The 26287-nt window shown below is 50.0% G+C and overlaps 1 protein-coding gene across 1 annotated transcript in view; it reads left to right on the top strand.

The window, feature by feature from the left end:
* LOC130111884 (homeobox protein aristaless-like 4) overlaps nucleotides 1-25173 on the top strand; it is a 38375-nt gene extending 13202 nt beyond the window's left edge. The window contains exons 2-4 of the mRNA XM_056279179.1: nucleotides 5390-5709; nucleotides 24611-24739; nucleotides 24853-25173. Of these exons, the coding sequence (XP_056135154.1) occupies nucleotides 5390-5709; nucleotides 24611-24739; nucleotides 24853-25173 (770 nt within the window). The remainder of the gene's footprint in view (nucleotides 1-5389; nucleotides 5710-24610; nucleotides 24740-24852) is intronic.
* Nucleotides 25174-26287: the final 1114 nt, after the last annotated feature.

Below are 26287 nucleotides of genomic sequence, written 5' to 3' on the forward strand. Positions count from 1 at the left end.
GTTCCCGACCGCTGCGTTAGACTCTACTCAAGAAACCGGGTGTATGATGGGAAAATGGAAACGGGGCCGTCAGCGCTCCCGCCAAATTAGCTACAGCGCATTATCTTACGCACGCATCAGGTAATGGAAACGCAATTTTCCTCAATTTTCATGCTGCAATAATAATTGCGATAAAGGGTTTTTTTTCCACCGCATATGTTTTTCACAGTCGGGCCTATTTGCACCAACCCCCCCCCCCACCCCCCAAAGAGATACCCTGACAGACATTAGTTGCAATAGGAGCCTCTCGTGTTCTCTCTCCATATGGCCGGGCCTGCAGGAGGGCCCACTGCTGTTCACCTTGAGACAGCACACAGCGCCCTGCAGCCGTTGCCGATCGCACGGATAACAAGCAGGAGATTGTCACACTACCCCGTTCCTGCAGGAAAAAGACCCTCATCTCTGACACGAGATATAAACAAGAGCCTTTGATCAGCGGGGAGCCCCTGATGTTAAACAGCCTGGCAGCTCTGCCGTGCAGCGAGCAGGCCGGGGGAATATTACGGAATACCTCCGGAATATTTATCTTGAGACAGAATGCACTTGCTCCCTTCAGACCTGACACGACGTGTCAGTCATGCTTCGGCCAGGCACGTTTTGGGACCACTACAGGCCAGAGCACTACCACCCAAAAACATGGCTCCTCGTCTCCCCCACCCTCAGCCCCACCCCACCACCCCCGCGGGCCAGCGTTGTAGATTCAGCTTTAGCTCTATGGGATTTACACTGTTCAAGTGCTGCCGCCCTTTTTTGCCCCTGTCGGATCTTTGTTCCGGTTGAAGGACCCGTAAACTGCGATGTATTTCTGCAGGCACCGCAGATGCAAAGACTCGGCCTCGCGTGAAAAGTAACGCGTGTCCTAATCCTCGTCTAATTCGTTAAAGATGTCCGTGTCCCGGCGGTGCACACGTATTCATGCGCACTCTTCTGTGGGAGTCTGAACAGATCTATAATTTGTCAATAATGGATGACTGATCTTTGCAACGAGCGTGGGTGGAAGGCTGACAGGAAATGACGGACGTGAAAATTGCTGCACCAGGTTTTTCATATTTCCAAATAGAATCGACGGCCATCATTACACTAACGGCTGGCAAGCCCCCCCCCCCCAATTTCCAGTGTTGTCATCCTCCAATGGCGTGTGTGTGTGTGTGTGTGTGTGTGTGTGTGTGTGTGTGTGTGTGTGTGTGTGTGTGTGTGTGTGTGTGTGTGTGTGTGTGAACACAGTGAGAGGTCCATTTGTCCCCTTGTCCCAAGACTTTTACCTCAGACGGAGGATAAGGGATGAGCGGAGCTCCCGGTTCCCCACAAGACCTTCACGTCACATCCTGTGGAGTCCCATGGTGCAGTGTGAGCCAGACGGGGGAGGTCTTGAAGCGTCACAACTCCACCAGCCTGCAACTGTTTTCTATGCAGCCTCTCGACTGCCACATCCCCGTGCAGAGAGAGCCTTCGAACCGCTATCAGTGCCGATGTGTAGGTCTATTAAACACATGCCTGGGTAGAAAGGAGTGCGTAAGCTGGACAGTTCAGTGGAAAGGGGGCCGATGATACTATAGGTTGGTGGAACAGGGCTATCGGGGAGCTGCCAGTATGAAATTGCCCACTGGCACAGGCAGGGCGATGGAAATTTATGATCAGTAAGCTGCCTGAGGTTTTACGGTTAAGCTGCAGCTGTGGAGAGTGTGTGTCTGTGATTTTCCCTGGCTTGAAATTACTGACGAGCAAATTGCTGTTGACAGTCTTGTTGCCAGGTGACTTTTTCAGCCACAGAATAGGCTTTGCTCACCAGTGATGTTAGGGGAGAGAGACAGGGAGAAAATGGGAGCCAGAGGGAGGATCGCAGACCTTCTGCCGCTTCTTCGACTATGGCACGTGCACCCGCTGACCACGACACTACAGGACGACACACAACCTCCGAATGGTGCAGCATCTGCACACAGACCAACACACCGACATCTGCAAAGACAAATAACTGGTCATGGGCTCGTATATATCAACTGAATTGGGCTGTCATTACACCGGTAATGGTTTAATTACCTGAATTTCCGCTTCCGGTGTGGGAAGATGGCGGCGCGAATTCATGTTTGCGGCGGCTTCAGCCAGTACAGTCCATGCAGTGTCTTTGTCCACGCCTGCGTTTAAAATTTGTCTTCGTTTGATGGCTGGGAGAGCTGGTGCTGGATCGGCTGATAGAACTTTGTCTGCTGCGTCCTGTGGGCCCAGGGACCACGGCCCTGCCTGGAGCTGTGCCCGAGGAAGAAGAAACGAGGCCGGTCAGAAAGGATGGGGAAGCGGGGTAGGCTAAGCTAACCGCTAGCCCACGCAGACCGGCAGTTCCGATAAAACCGAGGGCAGTCTGGTGGCGGCCTCTCCTGGCGTCGACTGTGGTGTTTTTGGTGTGGTCGTGTGGCGTGCGAGGAGGTGTGTCGAGGGGGTCTGGCTGGGAGAGCTGGCGTTGGATCAGCTGGGGGGAGCCTGGTCTGCTGCGTCCTGTGGGCCCAGGGACCACGGCCCTGCCTGGAGCTGTGCCCAAAGAGGTAACGCCGAGGGTGGTCTGACCGGACGCAGAAGCGGGGCAGGCTAAGCTAACTGCTAGCCCACGCAGACCGGCAGTTCCGATAAAACCGAGGGCAGCCTGGCGGCGGCCTTGCTCAGCATCGACTGGCATTGGATCGGCTGGGGGAACTTGGTCTGCTGTGTCATGTGGGCCCAGGGACCACGGCCCTGCCTGGAGCTGTGCCCGAAGAGGTAACACCGAGGGTGGTCTGACCGGACGCGGAAGCAGGGCAGGCTAAGCTAACTGCTAGCCCACGCAGACCGGCAGTTCCGATAAAACCAAGGGCAGCCTGGCGGCGGCCTTGCTCGGCATCGACTGGCGTTGGATCGGCTGGGGGAACTTGGTCTGCTGTGTCATGTGGGCCCAGGGACCACAGCCCTGCCTGGAGCTGTGCCCGAGGAGGAAGAAACGAGGGTGGTCAGACAGGACGGGGAAGCGAGGCAGGCTAAGCTAACTGCTAGCCCATGCAGACCGGCAGTCCTCCTGGCTGGCATTGGTTCCCTTGGACAGTGACTTCTTTATGATAATGTGATGTTTAGCAATGCATTGTGTAGAGAAATTGCAACAGAAGTGACAGACAACTGAAAAATAACAAGAAAACAGGCATGACACTACTAGCAGGGCCGACATAGTTTTCTTAAAGTAGCTTACCGTCTAAAAATGATAACGCGACGCGATGCTAACCAGGATAACGTCGGTTAAGGGAACTTGTCTGGAGCACTTTCTGGCAGATGAGCCTGGAAAGATGAGATAAAACACAGTCATGAATTATCATGTCACCATTTACACTCCAACGGCAGTTTAAAGCGTGTCTGAGAGCCCAGCTGGTGTGTTATGTGACATTAATAAAATAACAAATGTGATAATCCTTTGTTTTTATGAAGCCCACATTCTCAGCTTAACAACTGAGACTGCAGCTAAACGAGCGAAACGGAGGGAAAAGCGGAGAATGAAAGGGAGGTGCCGCTTAAAGTGGACCTATTGAAACTCACTGCCATGCACGGGGCCGCGACCTCCACAGTACCCATGTCAGTGTTCCGGGTTTGCCCTCTAAAAACCTTCAGCGTCCCCACAAGCTCAAGTCCAACGATGGCGTTCACGCATCCTTTCACATACGGCCTCGTCTGAGCCGTGTTCTGTACTGCTAATTGGGGTCTGGGCGGCACGGTGGCGCAGTGGGTAGCGCGCTCGCCTCGCACCAAGAAGGTCCTGGGTTCGAGCCCCGGGGTAGTCCAACCTTGGGGGTCGTCCTCTGTGGCGTTTGCGTGTCTGCGTGGTCAGGTGAACCGGCCGTACTACATTGTCCCTAGGTGGGGGCGTCCGGGTAGCGTAGCGGTCTGTTCCGTTACCTACCAACACGGGGATCCCCGGTTCGAATCCCTGTGTCACCTCCGGCTTGGTTGGCCGTGTCTGCGGGTGGGAGGCCGGATGTGGGTGTGTGTCCTGGTCGCTGCACTAGCGCCTCCTCTGGTCAGTCGGGGCGCCTGTTCAGGGGGGACTGGGGGGGAATAGCGTGATCCTCCCACGCACTACGTCCCCCTGGTGAAACTCCTCACTGTCAGGTGAGAAGAAGCGGCCGGCGACTCCTCGTGTATGGGAGGGGGGGGGGGAAGGTGGCCTGTCCAGGGTGTCTCCCCGCCTGCCGCCTCGTGGCTGCCGGGATAGGCTCCAGTGAGGCCGAGAGCAGGATAAGCGGTTTGGATAATGGATGGATGAATAATTCAAGTCTTCCAACTCGAAATCAGAGCCAAAATCCTCACAACCAGACGACCCGAGAAAGTCTGCTCCCCGAGCGGCACAACATCACCATAGGCTGTACTACATTTTACATTTAATGGTCTGATGCTTAAATACGTCGCTGTATTATTTTCCTCTTCATCTCAGATGCAGAACAAACGATACCGCAGCTTACTTTTGCACATTCGTGACCATTACACGCTTCTTATGCACAGCCACATTTTGCACAATTGCCTTCCTCAGTGTGTACGGTGCTGTGTGTCTCGTATCATATAGCGGGTCATGACGTATGTTACTGCATGGTGTTGTGTCACGTGGTCTCATATGGTGTGGTGTCTGGTGGTGTGTGTGTGTGTGTGTGTGTGTGGTGGTACCATGCAGTATACGGTTTGTACTGTATGGTGTGACGTCTTAGATGTTGTGTTGTGTTGTGTTCCTACTTTGCCAGGGTCTTCGTTGCCCCTCAGGGATGAAGAAAGATTTGTTTAATCGAGTTGAAATGAATCAAGCTGAACTGAATTGTTACCATCTCTTCCATACCGCTCTTAGTCTTTACGAAATGATGAAATCGGGGCGTCCTGCTGGCATGGCGGACCATTCTGCTGCTTACCAACGCGGGCATCGCTGGTTCGAATCCCTGTGTTACCTCCGGCTTGGTTAGGCGTCCCTACAGACACAGCTGGCCGTGTCTGGGGGTGGGAAGCCGGATGTGGGTATGTGTCCTGGTCGCTGCACTAGCGCCTCCTCTGGTCGGTGGGGGCGCCTGTTCGGGGGAGAGGGGGGAATAGCGTGATCCTCCCACGCGCTACGCCCCCCTGGTGAAACTCCTCACTGTCAGGTGAAAAGAAGCGGCTGGCGACTCCACATGTATGGGAGGAGGCATGTGGTAGTCTGCAGCCCTCCCCGGATCGGCAGAGGGGGTGGAGCAGCGACCGGGACGGCTCGGAAGAGCGGGGTAATTGGCCGGATACAACTGGGGAACCCCCCCCCCCCCCAAAAAAAGATGAAACCTACATACATGTCTTATTGTCTTTCCATCCTTTCGTTGTCCCTCAGGTAAAGACAGCACAGGCCTGACTGACTCTGACTTGGCCCCGACCTCCGAAGCCCCTGGAATGGACGGCAGCTACCTGGGCGTGAAGGACCAGGGCGTCAAGGGCCCTTCTGACAGGCCGCTGGGCACCGACCTGGCCAGCCCTCTGGACAAGGGGGACGGCGGGGAGAGCAACAAGGGCAAGAAGAGACGGAACCGGACGACCTTCACCAGCTACCAGCTGGAGGAGCTGGAGAAGGTGTTCCAGAAGACGCACTACCCCGACGTGTACGCCCGCGAGCAGCTGGCGCTGAGGACGGACCTGACCGAGGCCCGTGTGCAGGTACAGTAGGACAGGGGGGCGGGAGCTCCGCAGAAGGCTAGCGCGGTTGTTATCTATACACAGCCGGGGATCTGGTCCGACTGCACCCTGCACAAAACACCACAAACACAAAAACGGTGCCACTTTACAATCGAGCGTACTTTCCCTCAAGGGTTCACGAGGGGTTAATAGCTACTGTATTAACAGCTAATAACTCATTCTGTAACGCATTATGAATCAGTAGGAAGAGGTTGTAATGTATCACTCGAAACACTGGCCGGGTTGCCAGGTTGGGAGCCCGGATTTGATCAGCCCAGGGAGAAGATTTCCATGAGGCTCCGAACTCGTGTCCGCGGTGACGATGCTGACTCACATTCTCACTGAGCAAATGACACCACCTGAAATGTCCTGTGAGCTTTACCCAGAGTTCATTAGGGGTTATGGTTAAGTCCGGCTAGCGTGGCGGTCTATTCCGTTGCCTACCAACACGGGGACCGCCGGTTCGAATCCCCATGTTACCTCCAGCTTGGTTAGGCGTCCCTACAGACACAATTGGCCGTGTCTGCGGGTGGGAAGCCGGATGTGGGTATGTGTCCTGGTCTCTGCACTAGCGCCTCCTCTGGTCGGTGGGGGCGCCTGTTCGGGGGGGGGGGGGGTTAGCGTGATCCTCCCACGCGCTACGTCCCCCTGGCGAAACTCCTCACTGTCAGGTGAAAAGAAGCGGCTGGTGACTCCACATGTATGGGAGGAGGCACGTGGTAGTCTGCAGAGGGGGTGGAGCAGCGACCGGGACGGCCCGGAAGAGCGGGGTAATTGGCCAAGTACAATTGGGGTGAAAAAGGCGGGAGAGGGGGAAAAAAAAGATTATGGTTAATTTAAAGTAGTGGTTAAGGATTGGCGGTTTATACTGGCGGCCTGTCCAGGGTGTCTCCCCGCCTTCCACCCAGTGACTGCTGGGACAGGCTCCAGCACCCCCGCGACCCTGAGCAGGATCAGCGGCTTGGATGATGGAGGGCTGGTTAAGGTTAGCTCCGGCTAACCACTTGGCTTCTGTGAGAATGTCTCATGTTGATGAAATGTGGGCTCTCGAACTGGGAACCTCAAAGGTCTTTTTATTAACGCGTCATAACGTCTTATTACTGGTTAATAAATGAGTTATTAACTATTAATAACATAATTAGTAACAACTTATAACCCTTTTATAAAGGATGCCTTATTGTAAAGCGCTTCCTCAAAAAGGAAAATCAGTCCCCCCCCCAGATTTGTACCAATAAACTGGAAGGTAAGAGGAAAAAGCCTCCCAAGACGTTAATACAGGAACGTAACAGCGGGGTTTTGATCAATAGTTGTTTTGATCAGGCGAAACCAGTCAGACCGCCCGCCGCAGCAGCAAGCGAGCATGAGTTGTTAATTGGAAACTAACGGGCCGTGTTTGGACAGCAGGATCTCCTGGATCCTCCAACATCTGCACAGATAACGTCACTCAGAGAATAGGCTGAAAGATTTATCTGGTAACGTGGGAGTGGAGCAGGAAAAAAAAGGGGAGAAGTAGGAGCTAACCCAGGGCAGGAGGCCCAGGGGAGGGGAGATGGGGGGGGGGTTGTGTTGGGTGGGTGGGTTATTGCTGGAGCTTGAGCTGCCTGGGCCTCATATGTTCACTGTCAAGAGAGCAGACCTTTAATCAACGTAGGAGGAGACGCGTCCTACACGCAGACTTCAGTGTGTAGGCACGGGACTAGCAGCTAGTTGGTAACAGTACCCCGAGACCAGGAACCTTCTCATAACCCCCCAGCGTGATTTGCATGTAATCTGTTCATGACGGCCCTTGCATTCCAACATCGCAGAACCGGCTGGAAGACCCTCGTTTCTGTACTTGTGTGTGTGTGAGTGGGGGTTCTTGTACTTCTATCTTTGTGAGGACCAATTTGGGTTTTTAACAGTTAAAGTGGCCGCTCCTCACTTCTTTAAGACTCTAATTTAGGTTTAGGATTTGGATTTGGGGTGAAATCTGGAAGTAGGGTTAGGTTAAGGTTAAGGTGAGGTTAAGGGTAGGCATGTAGTTCCGATGGTGAAGGTTGGGGGTTAAGTGCTGGGGAACGAATGCAGTCAATGTGGGGTCCCCACAAAATAGAAGTACAAGAATGTGTGCGCGTGCATGCGCGTGCGTGTGCGTGCGTGTGTGTTTGTCAGCGTGTGTACGTTTCTGTCTGTGTGAGTGGAGACGGCCCGAAAGCCCCTTGATTCTCAATGTTTTTCTTTCATTAACATCCTGTTCGGAGAAGAATGTGTCCCTGCCGGGGTCTCCGGGGTAGGTGTGAAAACCTTCCCATGGGGCTTCCAGCTAAGTTAGCCAGCGTCCGGTTGTCTTGTCGGCGAGCTTTGCGGCTGTTGGACCACATGTGCAACTTTCAAAACTTGTTTCTTTTCCCTGTGCAGTACCTTTCTGGGACCAAACCAAAAAAAAAGACTCGAGAAAGACCCAGCAGATGTACCGCTCGACCCAACGGGCAGTTGTGTTCAGTGCAGAGCGGTGTGAGAAGGACTTTCCATGCGATGAGATCAGAGCCGTGCTAAGTTCTGTCCTTTTAACACGACGCGCTGCAATAGCGACCAAAGGAGTCGAGCTGTGAAACACAGGAAGCGTCTGCAGCCAAAGGGGTTATAACACGGTTATAACTCAACCCCGGGGCTCTGGAGGTATGCCGCTCCTCACACGACCATAGGCCGGCCTGCTGCAGGCCGGCTCAGCTTTATGGCCCTCAGCTCTCCCAGCGGCCCCTTTAAACACCCCCGAGTTAAAAAAGATAAAAGACTCGAGACGTCTCCTCAGCCAGGGAACGGGGATCTGCGCTCTTTACTCGGGTCACTCCTATGAAGAGAAACAGCTCGTGAAGTTTCTGTCTTCAGCCGGACAAACTCTTTTCAGGGGAATGCGAGGCTCCCATGCAAGGCCGGCCGTGAGTCCTCCCCGCCCCCCCCCCCCCCATCTGCTAGAACCTCGGCACTTTTTCATTGGAGTGACAGAGATTTCCTGTCCTGGGCATCGGTTTTTACGCCTTTATAGTTGCAAAGTTTTCTCCCCCCTCTCGAACGCGATACCTATATTTATTCTCCTTCTGGAGCAGCATTTAACATGTAATTTGCTTTTGCTTTTTCGATTCGTAATAGCTGTGCTTGAAAAAGCTGGTTCCTGCGTAGAGGAGCGCTGAAACGCTCAGCGAGGCGAACGTGTCGTTTTACTGGAGGGACACTGGACTTCTGTTTACCAAAATAAGGATTCTAGAGCCAAGCGCGGGTTTGGAAAGCCAGGAATCCCAGCACCTGGCAAAGCTATCGTTGTGTAATTGGTACAGATCAACGTCTCCTTCGACCCCCACCTCCGATACATGATGCACGTCATTATAAAGTCAACATTTTTAAGCAATATATATATGTATATATACGTGATTCCAAGGGTGATAATGCTGGTGTGATTATCTACTGGCAGATTGTCCAGCTTCTCCGGCGGTTCTCGTGTGACCGCGTCGAAGCGTTTTAGCTACAAATGTTTGGCCGGGAGATGTTTGCTTTCTCTGTCTCCAGGTTTCAAAGGGAGAGAGTAAGTTCAGCTCTGAGTCATACGCGCCGCAGATACATAGGAAGGTCAGGGGTCAGAGGTCAGGGGGTTTCAACAACACCGTGTCTCTGAGACTCACCATTCTTGTCAGTCCGGAGAGCCAGGAAGGCGTTTGAGTCGGGGAGTTCACCAGGCAAACACAGGTGGCCACATGAGTTCATACACCCAAACAGCAGATTGTGGGTAAAACAAAAGGGCCGGCCGATGAGCTCAGCGGAGGAAAGGTAGCTTGCGGTTCTGGCGGACGTCGGGTCAATCCGGTCGATGCAAACTGTAAAGACTGAAAATGCAAACAAAACTTTCGCTGGGAGTTTATGAGTAGAAAACTGAGTCCTCACTGAGGGGCATCTAGCCCATTTTTGGGGGTGCTGCAGCGCCCCTAAATTGAACCCCAGCACCCCTAAAATTGAAGAGATTTTTTATTTTTTATTTTTTGCTGTATGTCCATGTTTAATAAGCTGAAGAAATGTCAAAACCATATCTTGATCCACCCCCCCAAATGTATCTTGCCTGGCCGGCCAGCACTCTGGGTGCTCAGCACCCCTAAAGCTCTGATCCTAGAATCGCCCCTGCTGAGGGGGGTTTAATCACACTGTGAAGGAAGGCCGCAAACAAGTCTTAAGAAACACCTCAGGGTACGCTGTGGCCCGAAGATCCCCTGAAATCGGTCGCCTGATCAGTAGCACCAAGTCATTCAGTAACGGACCGACGAGAAGGATGCTGCCAGCTCCACATCCAAACATCTCGTTTCCGAGGCGACGCTTGAACTGGCTGACTCAGGCCCGCTCACAGGACGCCAACCAAAAAAAGTCCGAAATCAAACTTAACGTAAAACCCTCACCCTGAAATTAGCCTGGGGGGGGGGGGGTTGGTGACCTCCACCTGACGCGGGTAAGAAGGAAGTGGGGGACTTGTGAAGGGCTTTTGGCGGGACGAGAGAAAGTCGCCTAATGAGCGCGCTTGGGCACAGTAAACAAGAACAACAAGAAGAGCAACAACAACAAAAAAAAAACTTCAAACGAGACCTGAGATACTGTCGGGGCTTCGGGAGGCCCCGGGGAAAAGCCAGACGAGCTTTAGACTTGGCTTTGCTGTGGTATGAGAGCTGACATGAGTGACAGCGGAGGCGGGTCATCAATCTCTGACTTCAAAGTGCTGCCGGCCCCGCGCGGCCCTCCTGCCGAGGCCGGTTTGGCAGTTCTCTGCTCTTTCTCTCTGGGCTGTAACATAAATAAAGACTCATTGTTAGCCCCCGAGATACTTTAGCTGTCAAGGTCTTTACCAATTACTGTCACAGCGGAGAATGCGCAACGCAAAAAATGTTTCCACCCGTGTTAATGGCCAACAGACCCCGAGCTCCGGGTGGAGGCCTGGCCGATGACAGAGCGGCGCTGCCTGGTTAGCGGCCGGTGACGTCACAGGCGCTGCCGTGACGGGGCGCGTTAGCGGCGTGCCGGCAGATGTCGCTCGCTTCGCTGCTTCCTCTACCGCGGTGGTTCTCAACGTTTTTGGGGTCCTGGACCCCCCCTGCGTATTTTTGATCTACCCTGAGGACCCCTCCACCTGATCTTGGGGGAGGGGGGTTGAAATTTGATAGAAACAGTAGAAGCTGCATTTTAAATTGCATTATAGCATTTATTCACTCTTTGGGCAAAATAAGAGCTTTCAGTTGTAACTTAGATATAGTTAACAACACAGAATTCTTCTGCAGTAACTTTCAGATATATGTAACAAAACAGAATATGTATTCAGTAACTTTCAGATATATGTAACAACAGAATTTTTATGCAGTAACTTTTAACAATGCAAACGGGAGCGAGATCTCTTATTAAATACAATAAATTACACTTGTGAAACAGATGTAATTAGAGAAAAAAGTCCTGTTACCCTTTATAGTTTAGGTAGATAAAGGTCTCAGTCACACTTGAGTAAAATAATCCTATTTCTATAAATGTCATAGGATCTTTTTTTTAAAAGATATTTTATTTTCACGGAACCCCTTGCAATTACACCACGGACCACTAGGGTCCGCGGACCCCCGGTTGAGAAGACTGCTCTACCGTCGCCTCATGGCGGACCCGGTCCTGCAGCACCGAGTCAGCGCGGCGCGTAGAACCACAAATCACACTCGTTAGAATAAAATGGAAATAAAGAAAACAGAGCGGTGAGTCATTGGAGTACAAAGGAAATAAAGCCTTGGCAACGTTTAGCGTCGAGACGTAACTGAAGCTTCAGAATATGTCAGATTTCGGTTTGTTTTTGTGTCTAATTTTCGCTCTGAAATCCATTTTAACGCGGACGCGCCGGCTCGCAGCCAGCTGGGGCTCCAAACCCGGCCGCGGTTATTCCCCTCCGGGGCTTCGCGGCAGCCTCGCCCTTCTAGCCAATCAGAGAGGCGGAAAGGGGAAGGGGGCGGATCTTCCCGCCGTCAATCATCTTTGCGCGCCGACTCTCCCTTGAATGAAAACGGAAACGGCGACCTGCCCCACCTGTCATTTCTGAGCCGGAAGAAGGAGAAGCGCTTCCCGTGAACGGCGCTCCTGCTCATTCATGCGATCATCTGAGGGGCACGTGCGTTCTGACGGAGAAAAGACGTGGATCCCGGGCAAACCCCGAATCTAGACACCAAGTCCTGAACGAGGCCCAGCTGGAGTAACTTAGAGCACAGGGTGACCAGACGTCCCGGTCTGTCCGGGCCTTGGGTGTCCCGAGTCCCGACAAATATCTGTAGAATAGTCAAAAGTCCCGGTTTCCCACAGCCATCCCACGTCATTTCCGGCGAGACGGACAAGCGCGTGAGCGCGTGCATACGCGCGCTCGTACGGTACGCTTTTTAGGGTCCCGGTTTGGGATTTTGAAAATCTGGTCTTCACGTAAATAGATTGCGAGCGGTAATACGTCATACTCTCCTCGTGGCGTCACCGGCAGAGGTGGTGACACTAGGTGGCGCTGCTTTGAAAATAGGAAAGAAACATCTTGATAAATATACCTCAGCTGTCAGTACGACAGTGCCTCGCCACAACAATCTCGGTCTAACTAAGGGATTTATTGTTTTATATGTGCAGATTATAACAATGAGAGTTTTAGCAGTTATGATGGGCGGACTCGTGCATGTGAGGCTGGTTTGGGTGGAGGGGTCACTGGAGGGCAGGAGGGCGCAGAAAGACGGGGTGGATGTTGTGTTGTGTTCCTTTCGCTCGTTGTTCCAACATTACATATTGTAGCAGACTGAGCAAGGTAACGGCTCACTTATACCTGTCGCCCTTTCACCGAGGCGACTCGGGCGTCCGGCCTGGAGGACGCCGAGCTGAACTTCCTGACGAGGGCGGCGCAGGTATATGAGCTGTCGCAGCACGGCGGCGTAACGAAGTGGAGGAGGAGGAGGAGGAGGAGGAGGAGGAGGAGGAGGGAGAGAAGCGTTAAAACAGAAACGCCGCGGAGGGAACAGCCGTCCCCGGGTCTGTGCAGCTCTCCTGTGCTGGAGGGGCCGCGTGTCAAAGGCCGGAGATTTAGGCCTCAGGAAATTAAACCGAAAATGAAAACAAACTCTCCGTTATAATCCATCTCACTTTTCACATCCCTAAATTCTCCCCCAGATTTAGAGAGAGAGAGGGAGAGAGAGGGGGGGGGGGGGAGGGAGACAGAGAGAGAGGGAGGGAGGGAGAGAGAGAGAGAGACAGAGACAGAGAGAGGGAGGACAGAGAGAGAGAGAGAGGAGAGAGAGAGAGAGAGAGAGAGAGAGAGAGAGAGAGAGACAGAGAGAGAGACAGAGAGAGGAGAGAGAGAGAGAGAGAGAGAGAGAGAGGGAGAGGGGAGAGAGAGAGAGGGAGAGAGACAGAGAGAGAGAGGGAGAGAGAGACAGAGAGAGAGAGAGAGAGGGAGAGAGAGAGAGGACGAGAGAGAGAGAGAGAGAGAGAGAGAGAGAGAGAGAGAGAGAGAGAGAGAGAGAGAGAGACAGAGAGAGGGAGAGAGAGACAGAGAGAGAGAGAGGGAGAGAGGGAGAGAGAGACAGAGAGAGAGACAGAGAGAGAGAGAGAGAGAGAGAGAGAGGACGAGAGAGAGAGAGAGAGAGAGAGAGAGAGAGAGAGAGAGAGAGAGAGAGAGAGAGAGAGAGAGGGAGAGAGAGACAGAGAGAGAGAGAGGGAGAGAGGGAGAGAGAGAGAGAGAGAGACAGAGAGAGGGAGAGAGAGAGGGAGAGAGAGAGAGAGGGAGAGAGAGAGAGAGAGAGAGAGAGAGAGAGAGAGAGAGAGAGAGAGGGAGGGAGACAAAAACAGCAGAGAATGAAGTGATAACAGAAATAGGGTCACCGGGTGGGGAAAGACAGGAAAGGGTGAAGATTTACTCTGCCGTGTATCCGGTGGACTGACAAGTCAAACTGCCTCTTTTGGAGAATTTAATATCGGCACGGTCACGTTATAAAACGCCCCCCCCGACTGACCACAGGAGGCCGCTAGTGCAGCGACCAGGACACACACCCACATCCGGCTTCCCACCCGCAGACACGGCCAGTTGTGTCCAGCAGTGGGGCAGCAGTGGGGCAGCAGTGGGGTAGCAGTGGGGCAGCAGGGGTAGCAGCGGGGTAGCAGTGGGGCAGCAGTGGGGTAGCAGTGGGGTAGCAGTGGGGCAGCAGTGGGGCAGCAGTGGGGCAGCAGTGGGGTAGCAGTGGGGCAGCAGGGGCAGCAGTGGGGCAGCAGTGGGGCAGCAGAGGGGCAGCAGTGGGGTAGCAGTGGGGCAGCAGTGGGGTAGCAGTGGGGCAGCAGGGGTAGCAGCGGGGTAGCAGTGGGGCAGCAGTGGGGTAGCAGTGGGGTAGCAGTGGGGCAGCAGTGGGGCAGCAGTGGGGCAGCAGTGGGGTAGCAGTGGGGCAGCAGGGGCAGCAGTGGGGCAGCAGTGGGGCAGCAGAGGGGCAGCAGTGGGGTAGCAGTGGGGCAGCAGTGGGGCAGCAGTGGGGTAGCAGCAGGGGCCTCCTCGGGTCTGGGATGAGGCCCGTGATGCTATGACGCGGCCTCCCGCGCTCTAACACGCTGTATTCAGATTAGCGCCACCTGCCCTGACGTTTGATTTAAACACCATAACACCTCCCATAAGGAGCCTCGGGCTTGTAGTGGCGAGTGTACTCTTGTCTCGAGAGAAACGCCGTACTCGCACAGCGAGGAAACAAAGATGGCGGAGGAGCCAGAAGGGGGTTGTTAGCGTTGTGGTTCAGCAGGTGCATCTTGTTTCTAGGAGCCGTCTCTCAGTTTCCTCCACATCTCTGATCTCCTCCTCCTCCGCAGCACCTCTACATCACCTCCGTCATCACTGAGTTGTGTGTTTGTGTGTTCGGTGTTGATAGAAGTGCCCCATGGGGCGTCCGGGTGGTGTGGTGGTCTGTCCCGTTGCCTACCAACACGGGGCTCGCCGGTTCGAATCCCCGTGTTACCTCCGGCTTGGTCGGGTGTCCCTACAGACACAATTGGCCGTGTCTGCAGGTGGGAAGCCGGATGTGGGTATGTGTCCTGGTCGCTGCACTAGCGCCTCCTCTGGTCGGTCGGGGCGCCTGTTCAGGGGGGGAGGGAGAACCGGGGGGGGGGGGAAATAGTGTGATCCTCCCACGCGCTACGTCCCCCTGGTGAAACTCCTCACCGTCAGGTGAGAAGAAGCGGCTGGCGACTCCACATGTATGGGAGGAGGCATGTGGTGGTGTATCAGCAGAGGGGGTGGAGCAGCGAGTGGGGTAATTGGCCGGGTACAATTGGGGAGAAAAAGGGGGAGAAATAAAAAAAAAGTAGTATTAGCGAGGTAGCGGCTGTCGCTGCGATCAAACTATTTACTATTTCAGTAAATCAACCAACAACACAGAGCTGATCTGGGAAACAGGATGGACGTTGTCAGGGAAACAGGATGGACGTTGTCAGGGAAACAGGATGGATGTTGTCAGGGAAACAGGATGGACGTTGTCAGGGAAACAGGATGGACGTTGTCAGGGAAACAGGATGGACGTTGTCAGGGAAACAGGATGGACGTTGTCAGGGAAACAGAAACAGGATGGACGTTGTCAGGGAAACAGGATGGACGTTGTCAGGGAAACAGGATGGATGTTGTCAGGGAAACAGGATGGATGTTGTCAGGGAATGTGTGTCTGCGGGCTCTGGAGATCGTCATCCTCATCCGTCTTCATCCGGTTTGTGGCCTTGCATCACGTTTCGTGATAGTCTCACATGTGTCCCACAGACGTGGTTTTGGGTCGGAGCCGTTCCGTGTTCTGGCCGCAGTGCACGGGGGTGGTTCTCGGCTCAGAGGGAAGGGCGGCGCCGGCACCTGTAGAAACATGCTACCTTTACCTTGAGAGCTGCTGCCAGGCTGTTTCTTGTGGGTCCTGAAACAGTTTTCTGCTCGTCTGGTACACCAGCGACGGGCGTCTGGGCCGGAGGGCAGCGCCTCACGACTCCCCAACCACCGACCCATGTGGGGTGGCCCACTAGGGCACGAGCCTGGATGCAGCACGTTCACCTCCAGGCTGAAAAATACCAGAAAAAATGTTAGTTTTTTTTTGTCTTTCTTTGCAGAATGTAATACAATACTGAATTCATGACAAGTCAATTTGTGCAGCCCTAAATCACAATGTAATCCCACAGGGCTTTACAGTCACAATTATATTCTGTGCAGAATATATATATATATATATATATATATATATATATATATATATATATATATATATATATATATATATATATATATATATATATATATATCAACTCCCGGTAACACTTTAGTATGGGGAACATAGGCACCATTAATTAGGTGCTTATTAGCATGCAAATTAGCAACACATTGGCTCTTCATTGGTCATTATTACATACTCATTAATGCCTTATTCTGCATGGCCTTATTCTACAACCAGTAAGCCATTAACTATGAAGTTTTCCCTCTATAACCTCAGAAGTATTGCTTATTAGTAGTACCATCTCCATATGCTTTGCTTAGTATGGCCTTTATAAGGTGGTAGTACCACAAGAAGAGTTATTCTCCCTTACTAACACTTAATGAATATGGTCTGTTCTTACATAACAACACACAAAACTACAAGTGTTCATAGTGTTACATTACTCTAAATTAAGTTTTTGTTACTTAGCATATGTTCCCCATACTAAAGTGACATCTTGATCATTACTAATTCACTAGTAATTAAGTTTTTTTACTTAGAATATGTTCCCCATACTAAAGTGTTGCCCAACTCCCATGTTTTCGTGATGTGTCTGGTGTGTGTGTGTGTGTGTGTGTGTGTGTGTGTGTGTGTGGTGTTAGTGTAGATAGCGGGACCGTAAACTGAATCACTTATGATCCTAATTCTTTTTGGAGGTGGTAGGTATTGTCTCAGAGAGTAAGGGGAAAAATCCCAGAAAATTAAAATTATGCATAATTATGCATAAATATGCATTTTTCTAAAAATGGCTAAAAACCACTTTTCTCGGCATTTCGGATGATTCTGAGCATCTTTGATTTTTTCACCTATATAAAAAAAATTTCTGGGACTTCAGAAATGTTTTGGCATTATGCAAAATAAATGCATTTTTGCAAAAATGCACTGATGATCCTAATTTTTTTGGAGGTGGTAGGTATTGTTCCAGAGAGGACCAGAAAAATAGCAGAACATTAAAATATAATCATAATAATTATGCATAATTATGCAAAATATGAATTTTTCTAAAAATGGCTAAAAACCACTTTTCTCGGCATTTCAGATGATTCTGATCACTTGGGGGGAGGGAGTTGGAGTGGGGGAGGGGGTTTAGGGGCAGGGGGAAGGCGGTTAGCTGGCAGGATGAAGAGGAGGGAGATTTAGACGGGTGGAGAACCAAACCGCTACATTGTAGCGGGGTTCTTCTAGTGTATGTATATAATATAATGTACTTTGCTTTTCATTAAAGAAGGGAAAGACAAAACTGCAACATCACTTGGGGGAATTAACATGACAACTTAACATTTAACAGTAAAAAATCCACCACTCTGCTTTAAAACGGCCAACATCTGAGCAGAAATAAGCAGCGGCTGCACGTCAGCTCCCCCACCAACACGCTAGTTCCGCTTTCTGCCGAGCAGTAAAGATGTCTCGGGGGGGGGCATGGTTAAGAGGGGGGGCATGGTTAAGAGGGGGGGCATGGTTAAGAGGGGGGGGCATGGTTACACACTGCATCTTGTCCACGCCGTTACACGTGTGCGTGATGATGTGGACTCTGAAGTGACGTGTCCTCCTGCCCTGTTTACCAGCAGGGGGCTCTTTCTGAGCCGTATTTCCAGTGGAAAACCTACCTGCCGCTCCGCAGACCACAGCTCAACCACCTGCACGTGCTGAGCTGCAGGTGGACGAGGGCATTGTGGGAGAGTCGGGGTGCGATCCTGCTGTTGTGGATTGTAGTTCTGGAGAAGAGTCGGCTGATGTTCAGACCAACGACAAAACGTGTTAATTTGGATTCACGCCGTGATCGATACGAGTAACATTCCATACGACTAACATTCCATACTAATGACATTCCATACTAATAACACTCCATACTAACAACACTCCATACAACTAACATTCCATACTAACAACTCCATACAACTAACATTCCATACGAATAACATACCATACTAATAACATTCCATACGACTAACATTCCATACTAACAACACTCCATACGAATAACATTCCATACGACTAACATTCCATACTAACAACACTCCATACGACTAACATTCCATAATAATAACACTCCATACGAATAACATTCCATACGACTAACATTCCATACTAACAACACTCCATACGACTAACATTCCATACTAACAACACTCCATACGAATAACATTCCATACGACTAACATTCCATACTAACAACACTCCATACGACTAACATTCCATACTAATAACATTCCATACTAATAACATTCCATACTAACACTCTATACGAATAACATTCCATACGAATAACATTCCATACTAATAACACTCCATACGAATAACACTGCATACTAATAACATTCCATACTAACAACACTCTATACGACTAACATTCCATACTAACAACCCTCCATACGAATAACATTCCATACTAATAACATTCCATACTAATAACATTCCATACTAACACTCTATACGAATAACATTCCATACGAATAACATTCCATACTAATAACACTCCATACGAATAACACTGCATACTAATAACATTCCATACTAACAACACTCTATACGACTAACATTCCATACTAACAACCCTCCATACGAATAACATTCCATACTAATAACATTCCATACTAACAACACTCTATACGAATAACATTCCATACTAATAACACTCCATACTAATAACATTCCATACGAATAACATTCCATACTAATAACATTCCATACTAACAACTGGACACAAAAGGCTGTGAGTCACGAGCACCATTTCCACCAGCAAACTCCAGATGAGACTTCCTGTACTGACAGTGGTGGTACTGGGACGGTGGTGGTACTGAGACGGTGGTGGTACTGGGACAGTGGTGGTACTGGAACAGTGATGGTACTGGGACGGCGGTGGTACTGGAACAGTGATGGTACTGGGACGGTGGTGGTACTGGGACAGTGGTGGTACTGGGACAGTGATGGTACTGGGACAGTGGTGGTACTGGGACAGTGGTGGTACTGGGACGGTGTTAATGTCCATGCACAGCATTGTTGAAGCACAATGAACGAATGCCGTGAGGCGGTTTGATGTACGTGGTGATACCCAGGTGTCTGACTCTGAGCTGTCTGGGTGCTGATTCAGGGAAGCACACTCGTGTTTTATGCTTTCGCAACACGTGGGGTTTTAAATACGCCTTCTTATACGTTTTCTTTAGATTACATTTTACTGTAGATGAGATGAGATGGAGCTTTAAAAATCTTCATGTCAAATCGCAATATTTATGTGTATTTAATATGGACCATCCGTTATCCAAACCGCTTATCCTGCTCTCAGGGTCGCGGGGATGCTGGAGCCTATCCCAGCCGTCACTGGGCGGCAGGCGGGGAGACACCCTGGACAGGCCGCCAGGCCATCACAGGGCCCACACACACCTATGGAGAATTTAGTACGGCCGTTTCACCTGACTTACATATCTTTGGACTGTGGGAGGAAACCCACGCAGACAATATGCAAACGCCACACAGAGGACGACCCAGGACGACCCCCAAGGTTGGACCTTACCCCAGGGCTCGAACCCAGGGCCTTCTTGCTGTGAGGCGACAATGCTAACCACTGTAATTTGTAATTTGGTGTTTAATTCAATATGATTTAATATTTATTTTCAATTTAATATGGTGACATTTGAAGACTCAGTAGATCCTTTTCCTTTACTGAGGTTAATTCAAGTCAAATCCAAACCTGAAACCAAAATTGGCAGTTAGAAGAGAAGAGCACAGATTGTCACAGATGTGAAGCACAACTGTTGTGACTTTGTTGTGAATGGAACGACACAGGATCATTGTCCTACGTTTGTAATATGAAGCAGGTCAAGTATTGACTGCACATTTTCAGCTGAGTAGCTAACGTCAAATACGGCGGTGGGCTGTCAGAGCCATCAGGGCCTTCTCCGCCGGCCCCGTCAAAATCAGAATCATAATTTGTTTTTCACAGTGAAATTGAAATGTGCCTGAAATGTGTCTGAATTCAATTACTTGTTTTCTCGTGGGGCTGAGCAGGGATTTCCTACACCGGAATGTCGTCTAAACGCATCACAGCTGCTTGGACCAGCATTCGTGGTACTGCTAGCCTTTCCTTAAAGCCCGAAGCTGCAAACTGATTACAACTTTGAGTGACCGTATCATCGGCCAGTAAAATGTTGATGTGTGGTGACAGAACGCCACAGGGGCCCTGCGGTGTATCGACACTAGCCATCATCATCACTTGTCACCATTAACTTTGAGTTCGAGCCTTTGGCCGGTTGTGAGCGAGCTCAGCTACATGCTGATGGAAAACCCCATAGCCGCTGCATTCGCTGCTACTGACGACCTTGTTGCCCATCTACTTGGTGTTTTTTGTGACTCGCGGAGGATTGTCTGCATTTTTTGCGCGTTCTCCCAAACAGACTAAATGACTGGATGAATTTTGGGAGGGAAGGCTGCCGCGAGTCTCTCAGTTGAGATGGAACGTCAACTCCAGGTTGGTTGGCACATTTTTCTTACTGAGCTGAAGGCGGTGCACTGGTAATATTGTGGCTATACTTTATGGGACTTGTTGAAGTTGCGTAAGTCACTGGTGAACACTTACATAGACTTCTTGAATGATCTTTTGAAAAGTGATATTCATGATGCTGCTAAAACCCCAAATTTTGAATGAACTCTTGACCATTTTTGTAAGTCTTTTAACTCAGTAGTTGATAAGCATGCAGCTTTTATACATATAGAACACAGTCCCTGGTTCTCAGCAGAAATCACTTCCCTACTCAAAGAGAGGAATAAAGCCTGGGTTCTCGCCAGGTGTACCTTGGACCCGTCACTGGCTCACTTTTAGGCAGTTTAGAAACAAATGCACATCTGCAATAAGAAGGGCTAAATCTAATTATTATTTGTGTTTAATTCCCAAAGACTATTCAAATCCAGCAAAAATTATGGAAGGCAGTAAATTCTCTTAACCATAAGTCTTCCCCTTCATTTCCTCCTCTCGCCGCAGCTGATGGGTGTTCAATTTCCAACCATACAGAGATTTGTGGTGCTTTTAATAAAGATTTTACATCTGCTGGTAACCTATTTGATGAAACTTATACAGGACCCTCTCTGTCTGCTATTGATCCTGACACTCAGATAATGCCAAGGCCTCGTTTTATGTTACAGCTGTTCTCTGCTGGTGATGTGGCCACTGCATTACTAGCTGTAGACATAAAAAATTGGTTCGTGAGAATAAACTTCACCAACACTTTTTAAAGCTTGCTGCTCCAATTTTAGTCAGCTGCACAACATATATTTTTAACCTTTCAGTTTTAACTGGTACTTTTCCAAAGGCCTGTAAGGCTGCTTATGTAACTCCTTTACATAAAGGCGGTAGAACAACCGACCTTAACAATTATAGACCTACCTCTATAAACTATCTTGCCTATCAAAAATACTAGTAAATATTATAAGCTTAAATTATTTCTCTCAGCACATTCTATTCCAAGCATACATCAATCTGGTTTTAGAGAAAACCACACTACTTTTACTGCCGCCGCTTTTATTTTAAATGACATTATTTTGGCTTGGGATAGAAAGAAACACCGTGCAGCTCTTTCGAAGGCCTCCGATACAGTTGATTGTGCATTGCCTTTAAAAAGGCTTCATAATACCGGATTTGATGAAATTGCTTATAAATGGTCTGTTATCTCATGGACAGACGACAGTGTGTGGCATTTGGAAATGTTAAATCTGAGTTTGTCCATATTACAAAAGGTGTACCTCAAGGGTCAATCTTGGGACCTGTTCCATTCACTCTGTACATAGATGATATTGTTTCTTTTGTAATTGGGTGTAATATTCACTTTTATGCTGACGATACTATTTTACACCGCAATGCTGATTTTTTTTTATATTTCCCCCCCCTTTTCTCCCCAATTGTACCTGGTCAATTACTCCACTCTTCCTAGCCATCCCGGTCATTGCTTCAGCCCCTCTGCCGATCCAGGGAGGGCTGCAGACTATCACATGCCTCCCCTGATACATGCGGAGGCGCCAGCCACTTCTTTTCACCTGACAATGAGGAGTTTCCCCAGGGGGATGTAGCAAGTGGGAGGATCACGCTATTCCCCACAGTTGTCCCTCCCCCCTGAAGAGGCGCCTCAATTGACCAGAGGAAGCGCTAGTGCAGTGACCAGGACACATACCCACATCCGGCTTCCCACCTGCAGACACGGCCAATTGTGTCTGTAGGGACACCCCACCAAGCCGGAGGTAACACGGGGATTCGAACCCGCGATCCCCGTGTTGGTAGGCAACGGAACAGACTGCTACGCTACCCAGACGCCCCAATTGCAATGCTGATTCTGTACATTCTGCTGTTAAATCCCTTCAACAATGCTTTTCTGATTTACAGATTGCGCTCAATAACCATAAATTAGTTCTTAATGCTGACAAAACAAAATTCATGTTATTCACCAGAGCCAAAAAATATTGATTATTATAATCTCATCATTGCTACAAAGAATTAGAATTGCAATTAGAAGCCGAATTGAAAGAGTCACAGACTACAAGTATCTTGGAATTTGGATTGATGAGGAGATAACTTAAATTTCATTTTCATCTGGTGAGCAAATTAAGGGAAACATTTTTTTCTTTTATAGGAACAAAACATTTTTTTTTCCTCTGTATTGTAGAAGGACACTTACTGAGGCAACTTTTCCATCGGTATTGGATTATGGTGACAATTCATACATGCATGCTTCAGCTGCGACTCTGAAGCCCTTGGACATTGTTAATCACTCTGCACTAAGATTTATTACCGCTGATAATTCATCATTGTGAGCTGTACGTTAAGGTTGGGTGGCCCTCTCTCGCTCTAAGGCCTGATAAACACTGGGTTTTATTTAGTTATTTACAAGGACCTTATTGGTTTTTACCCCCTTACATTATTTCATTGATGTCTTTTAATGCGGGCCCCTGTTGAAGACGCTCAAGTGATTGGATTGTGTTGCAGGTGGCGGCTGTTTTCGCTGAGCTTGGAAAATGTGGTTTATCGGACAGCGCACCTGCAACCTGGAGTAACTGCGTTAGGGCACTGTGGTGCGCGTTGTGGTTGTTGAAGATCAGCTGTCTTGTTGGTGTTGATGCAGTAGTGCATATAGTGTGTGATAGTGTATTTTGTATGTGGCTGTGTTGGCAATATGAAAAAATTGTGTGTGTGCGGGTGGGCAGTTCTTTACTGAAGGCCCTGAGTGAAACCCCATGGTACGCTACTGATTAAATGTTAGCTACGTCACTTCCTGACTGGACACTTAACACTGACGTGGTAAAACAGAAGCTTTAGCAGTGGTTCAACAGAGCTAAAGTTAGCTTGTCTGAATCATGTTTTTAGCTAACCGACAACCCCAGAAAAGCAAACTGAACCACCAGAAACACTTAAAAACTTTTATCTCGGGGGCGTCTGGGTAGCATAGGGGTCTATTCCGTTGCCTGCCAAAATGGGGATCGTCGGTTTGAATCCCCGTGTTACCTCCGGCTTGGTCGGGCGTCCCTACAGACACAATTGGCCGTGTCTGCGGGTGGGAAGCCAGATGTGGGTATGTGTCCTGGTCGCTGCACTAGCGCCTCCTCTGGGCGGTCAGGGCGCCTGTTCAGGAGGGAGGGGGAACTGGGGGAAATAGCGTGATCCTCCCACGCGCTACGTCCCCCTGGTGAAACTCCTCACCGTCAGGTGAAAAGAAGCAGCTGGCGACTCCACACGTATCGGAGGTGGCGTGTGGTAGTCTGCAGCCCTCCCTGGATCGGCAGAGGGGGTGGAGCAGAGACCGGGACAGCTCGGAAGAGTGGGATAATTGGCCAAGTACAATTGGGGAGAATAAAAGGGGGGAGAATCCTGAACAAAAAAACCAAAACCCCAAACTTTTATCTACAGATGGATTTGTCTGAGCAGGTTAAAGGTGACAGAATGTCTTACCTGCAACTCTGTTCGATGGCGTTTCTGTAAAATCCTACCTCGAATGACCGCATGGACAATACCTCTACTACTCCTATTTTCGGCTGCTCCCGTTAGGGGGCGCCACAGCGGATCATCCGTCTCCATGTCTTCCTGTCCTCTACATCTTCCTCTGTCACACCAGCCACCTGCATGTCCTCCCTCACCACATCCATAAACCTCCTCTTTGGCCTCCCTCTTCTCCTCTTCCCTGGCAGCTCCATATTCAGCATCCTTCTCCCAGTATACCCAGCATCTCTCCTCCACACATGTCCAGGCCATCTCAATCTTGTCTCTCTTGCTTTGACAATACCAAGTGACAGAATATGAGAGAGAGACTAAGAGGGAAAAGTGGTGGGGGTGCAGAAAAATAAGTATTCTGCCAATTATCTTACCCCTGAGGATTATGTTAATTAAAACAAAACATAAATCTTACATACATACACATATATATCTATATATATTAGATGCGCTCACTCACTCACTTGCGACCATACCAACATTTTTGGAAGGGTTGCAACACCCCTCCCTGAATCTAGACAGATGTTACAGCTAAACATGGGACTAAAGGCCAGTTAAGAAACCAGATTCATGTGGTGCTTCGCAGGTAATAATAATAATTAAAAAAAAATGGATGGTATTTGATTGAGCCCTTCTCACCTTCTTCTCCCCTCAGGTATGGTTCCAGAACCGCCGGGCCAAGTGGAGAAAGAGAGAGCGCTTCGGTCAGATGCAACAAGTCCGGACACACTTCTCCACCGCGTATGAGCTGCCTCTTCTTACCAGGCCTGAGAACTATGCACAGGTACGGCCCTTTCCTCCCAATAAACACACTTTCAGAGGCCCTTACCGCCCCACCCCCACCCCTACAACTGGCCAATAAGCCTCCTGACCCCCCATCTCCCTTTATCGTTTCAGATCCAGAACCCGTCATGGATCGGAGGCAGCAGTGCAGCATCACCTGTGCCGGGCTGCGTTGTGCCCTGCGACACCGTGACGCCCTGCATGACCCCTCACCCCCACTCTGCCAGCGGGGTGTCCGACTTCCTGGGCGTGGCCAACCCTGGCGGCCACGTGGGACAGGCGCACATGGGCAGCCTGTTTGGAGGACCCCCCGGCATGGGAACGAGCATCAACGGGTACGATCTCAACATGGACCCTGACCGCAAGTCCTCCAGCATCGCCACCTTGCGCATGAAGGCCAAAGAGCACAGTGCAGCTATTTCTTGGGCTACATGATGTGTTTTAAAACCTGCTGGACACGGGCGGGGGCGGGGGGTGCTTTCTGACCCCCTGAAATATTTCAACCGACCTGACACGGGGTGAGAGAGAGGGAGAGAGGGAGAGAGAGAGAGAGAGGGCACTAAAACCTGTAACTATAACGGCAACAGTGACTACCTTTAAAAATGTTCAGAAAAACATGAAGATGATGCAACTATATGGACGATGAAGATTACTCATCAAGAGATTTGGCAAAATAATTGATGTGGTGTTAATGATTTAAATGGGGGATGACTTGTGTATGATGATGATGATGATGATCATCATCATCATCATCATTATCATCATCCCCATGTATCCCTCCATGTACTTGGATGGGACAAGCTTTGTAAAGGTCTCGATGATGAGGGGCAGTACTATACCAAAGAACACCAGTTGCAGTATTGTGGTAAATGGTGGGTGATGAAGATGAGTAGAAAAAAAGAAAAAAAGCTAAATTATTCAAGCAAATCCCTGCACTTGTTAAATTACAGGAAATGCTGTTTTGTACAAAGCTTTTAGTGTCAATTTAGGGGTTTTTTTCTGTTCAGGTGGGGTTTTTTCTTACCTTGTTACCTTATTATTTAATACGGAAGGGCTGTTGTTTCCCCCCCACTCATTTTGGTACTTGTTTTGAGCCGAGCGTTTCTGCGAGGGTCCGTAAAACTGAGAACCAACGTTACACACCGCACACCGCTACGTATACGGGCCTCTTCATCAGCAGTTCACCGGTTTGCTGAAGTCCGACCGGAGGCTCGTGTACGTCCAGTTCACGTCCGCAGACTTTCACAGGTTTCACACAGAAAACGGAAACTCAAAATGAGCCACGTGCAGGTCACATCACCGCCCTGCCCCGCCCCGCTATGCCCCGCCCCGCCCCGCTATGCCCCGCCCCGCCCCGCTATGCCCCGCCCCGCTATGCCCCGCCAACATGTAAAAGTCAGATGTGGTCGAAACGTGTTTTTGTTTTAGTGCCAACAGCGTTGAGCGTTCCACCTGCCGCACCGACCGGACCCGCTGATGTCCACACAGCCTGGAGGCCCACGACAGGAAAGGACGGAGGAGGGAGGGAGGGAGGGAGGAGGAGGGGTCA

The sequence above is a fragment of the Lampris incognitus genome, chromosome 4 (assembly GCF_029633865.1).
Source record: "Lampris incognitus isolate fLamInc1 chromosome 4, fLamInc1.hap2, whole genome shotgun sequence".
Taxonomy (NCBI): domain Eukaryota; kingdom Metazoa; phylum Chordata; class Actinopteri; order Lampriformes; family Lampridae; genus Lampris; species Lampris incognitus.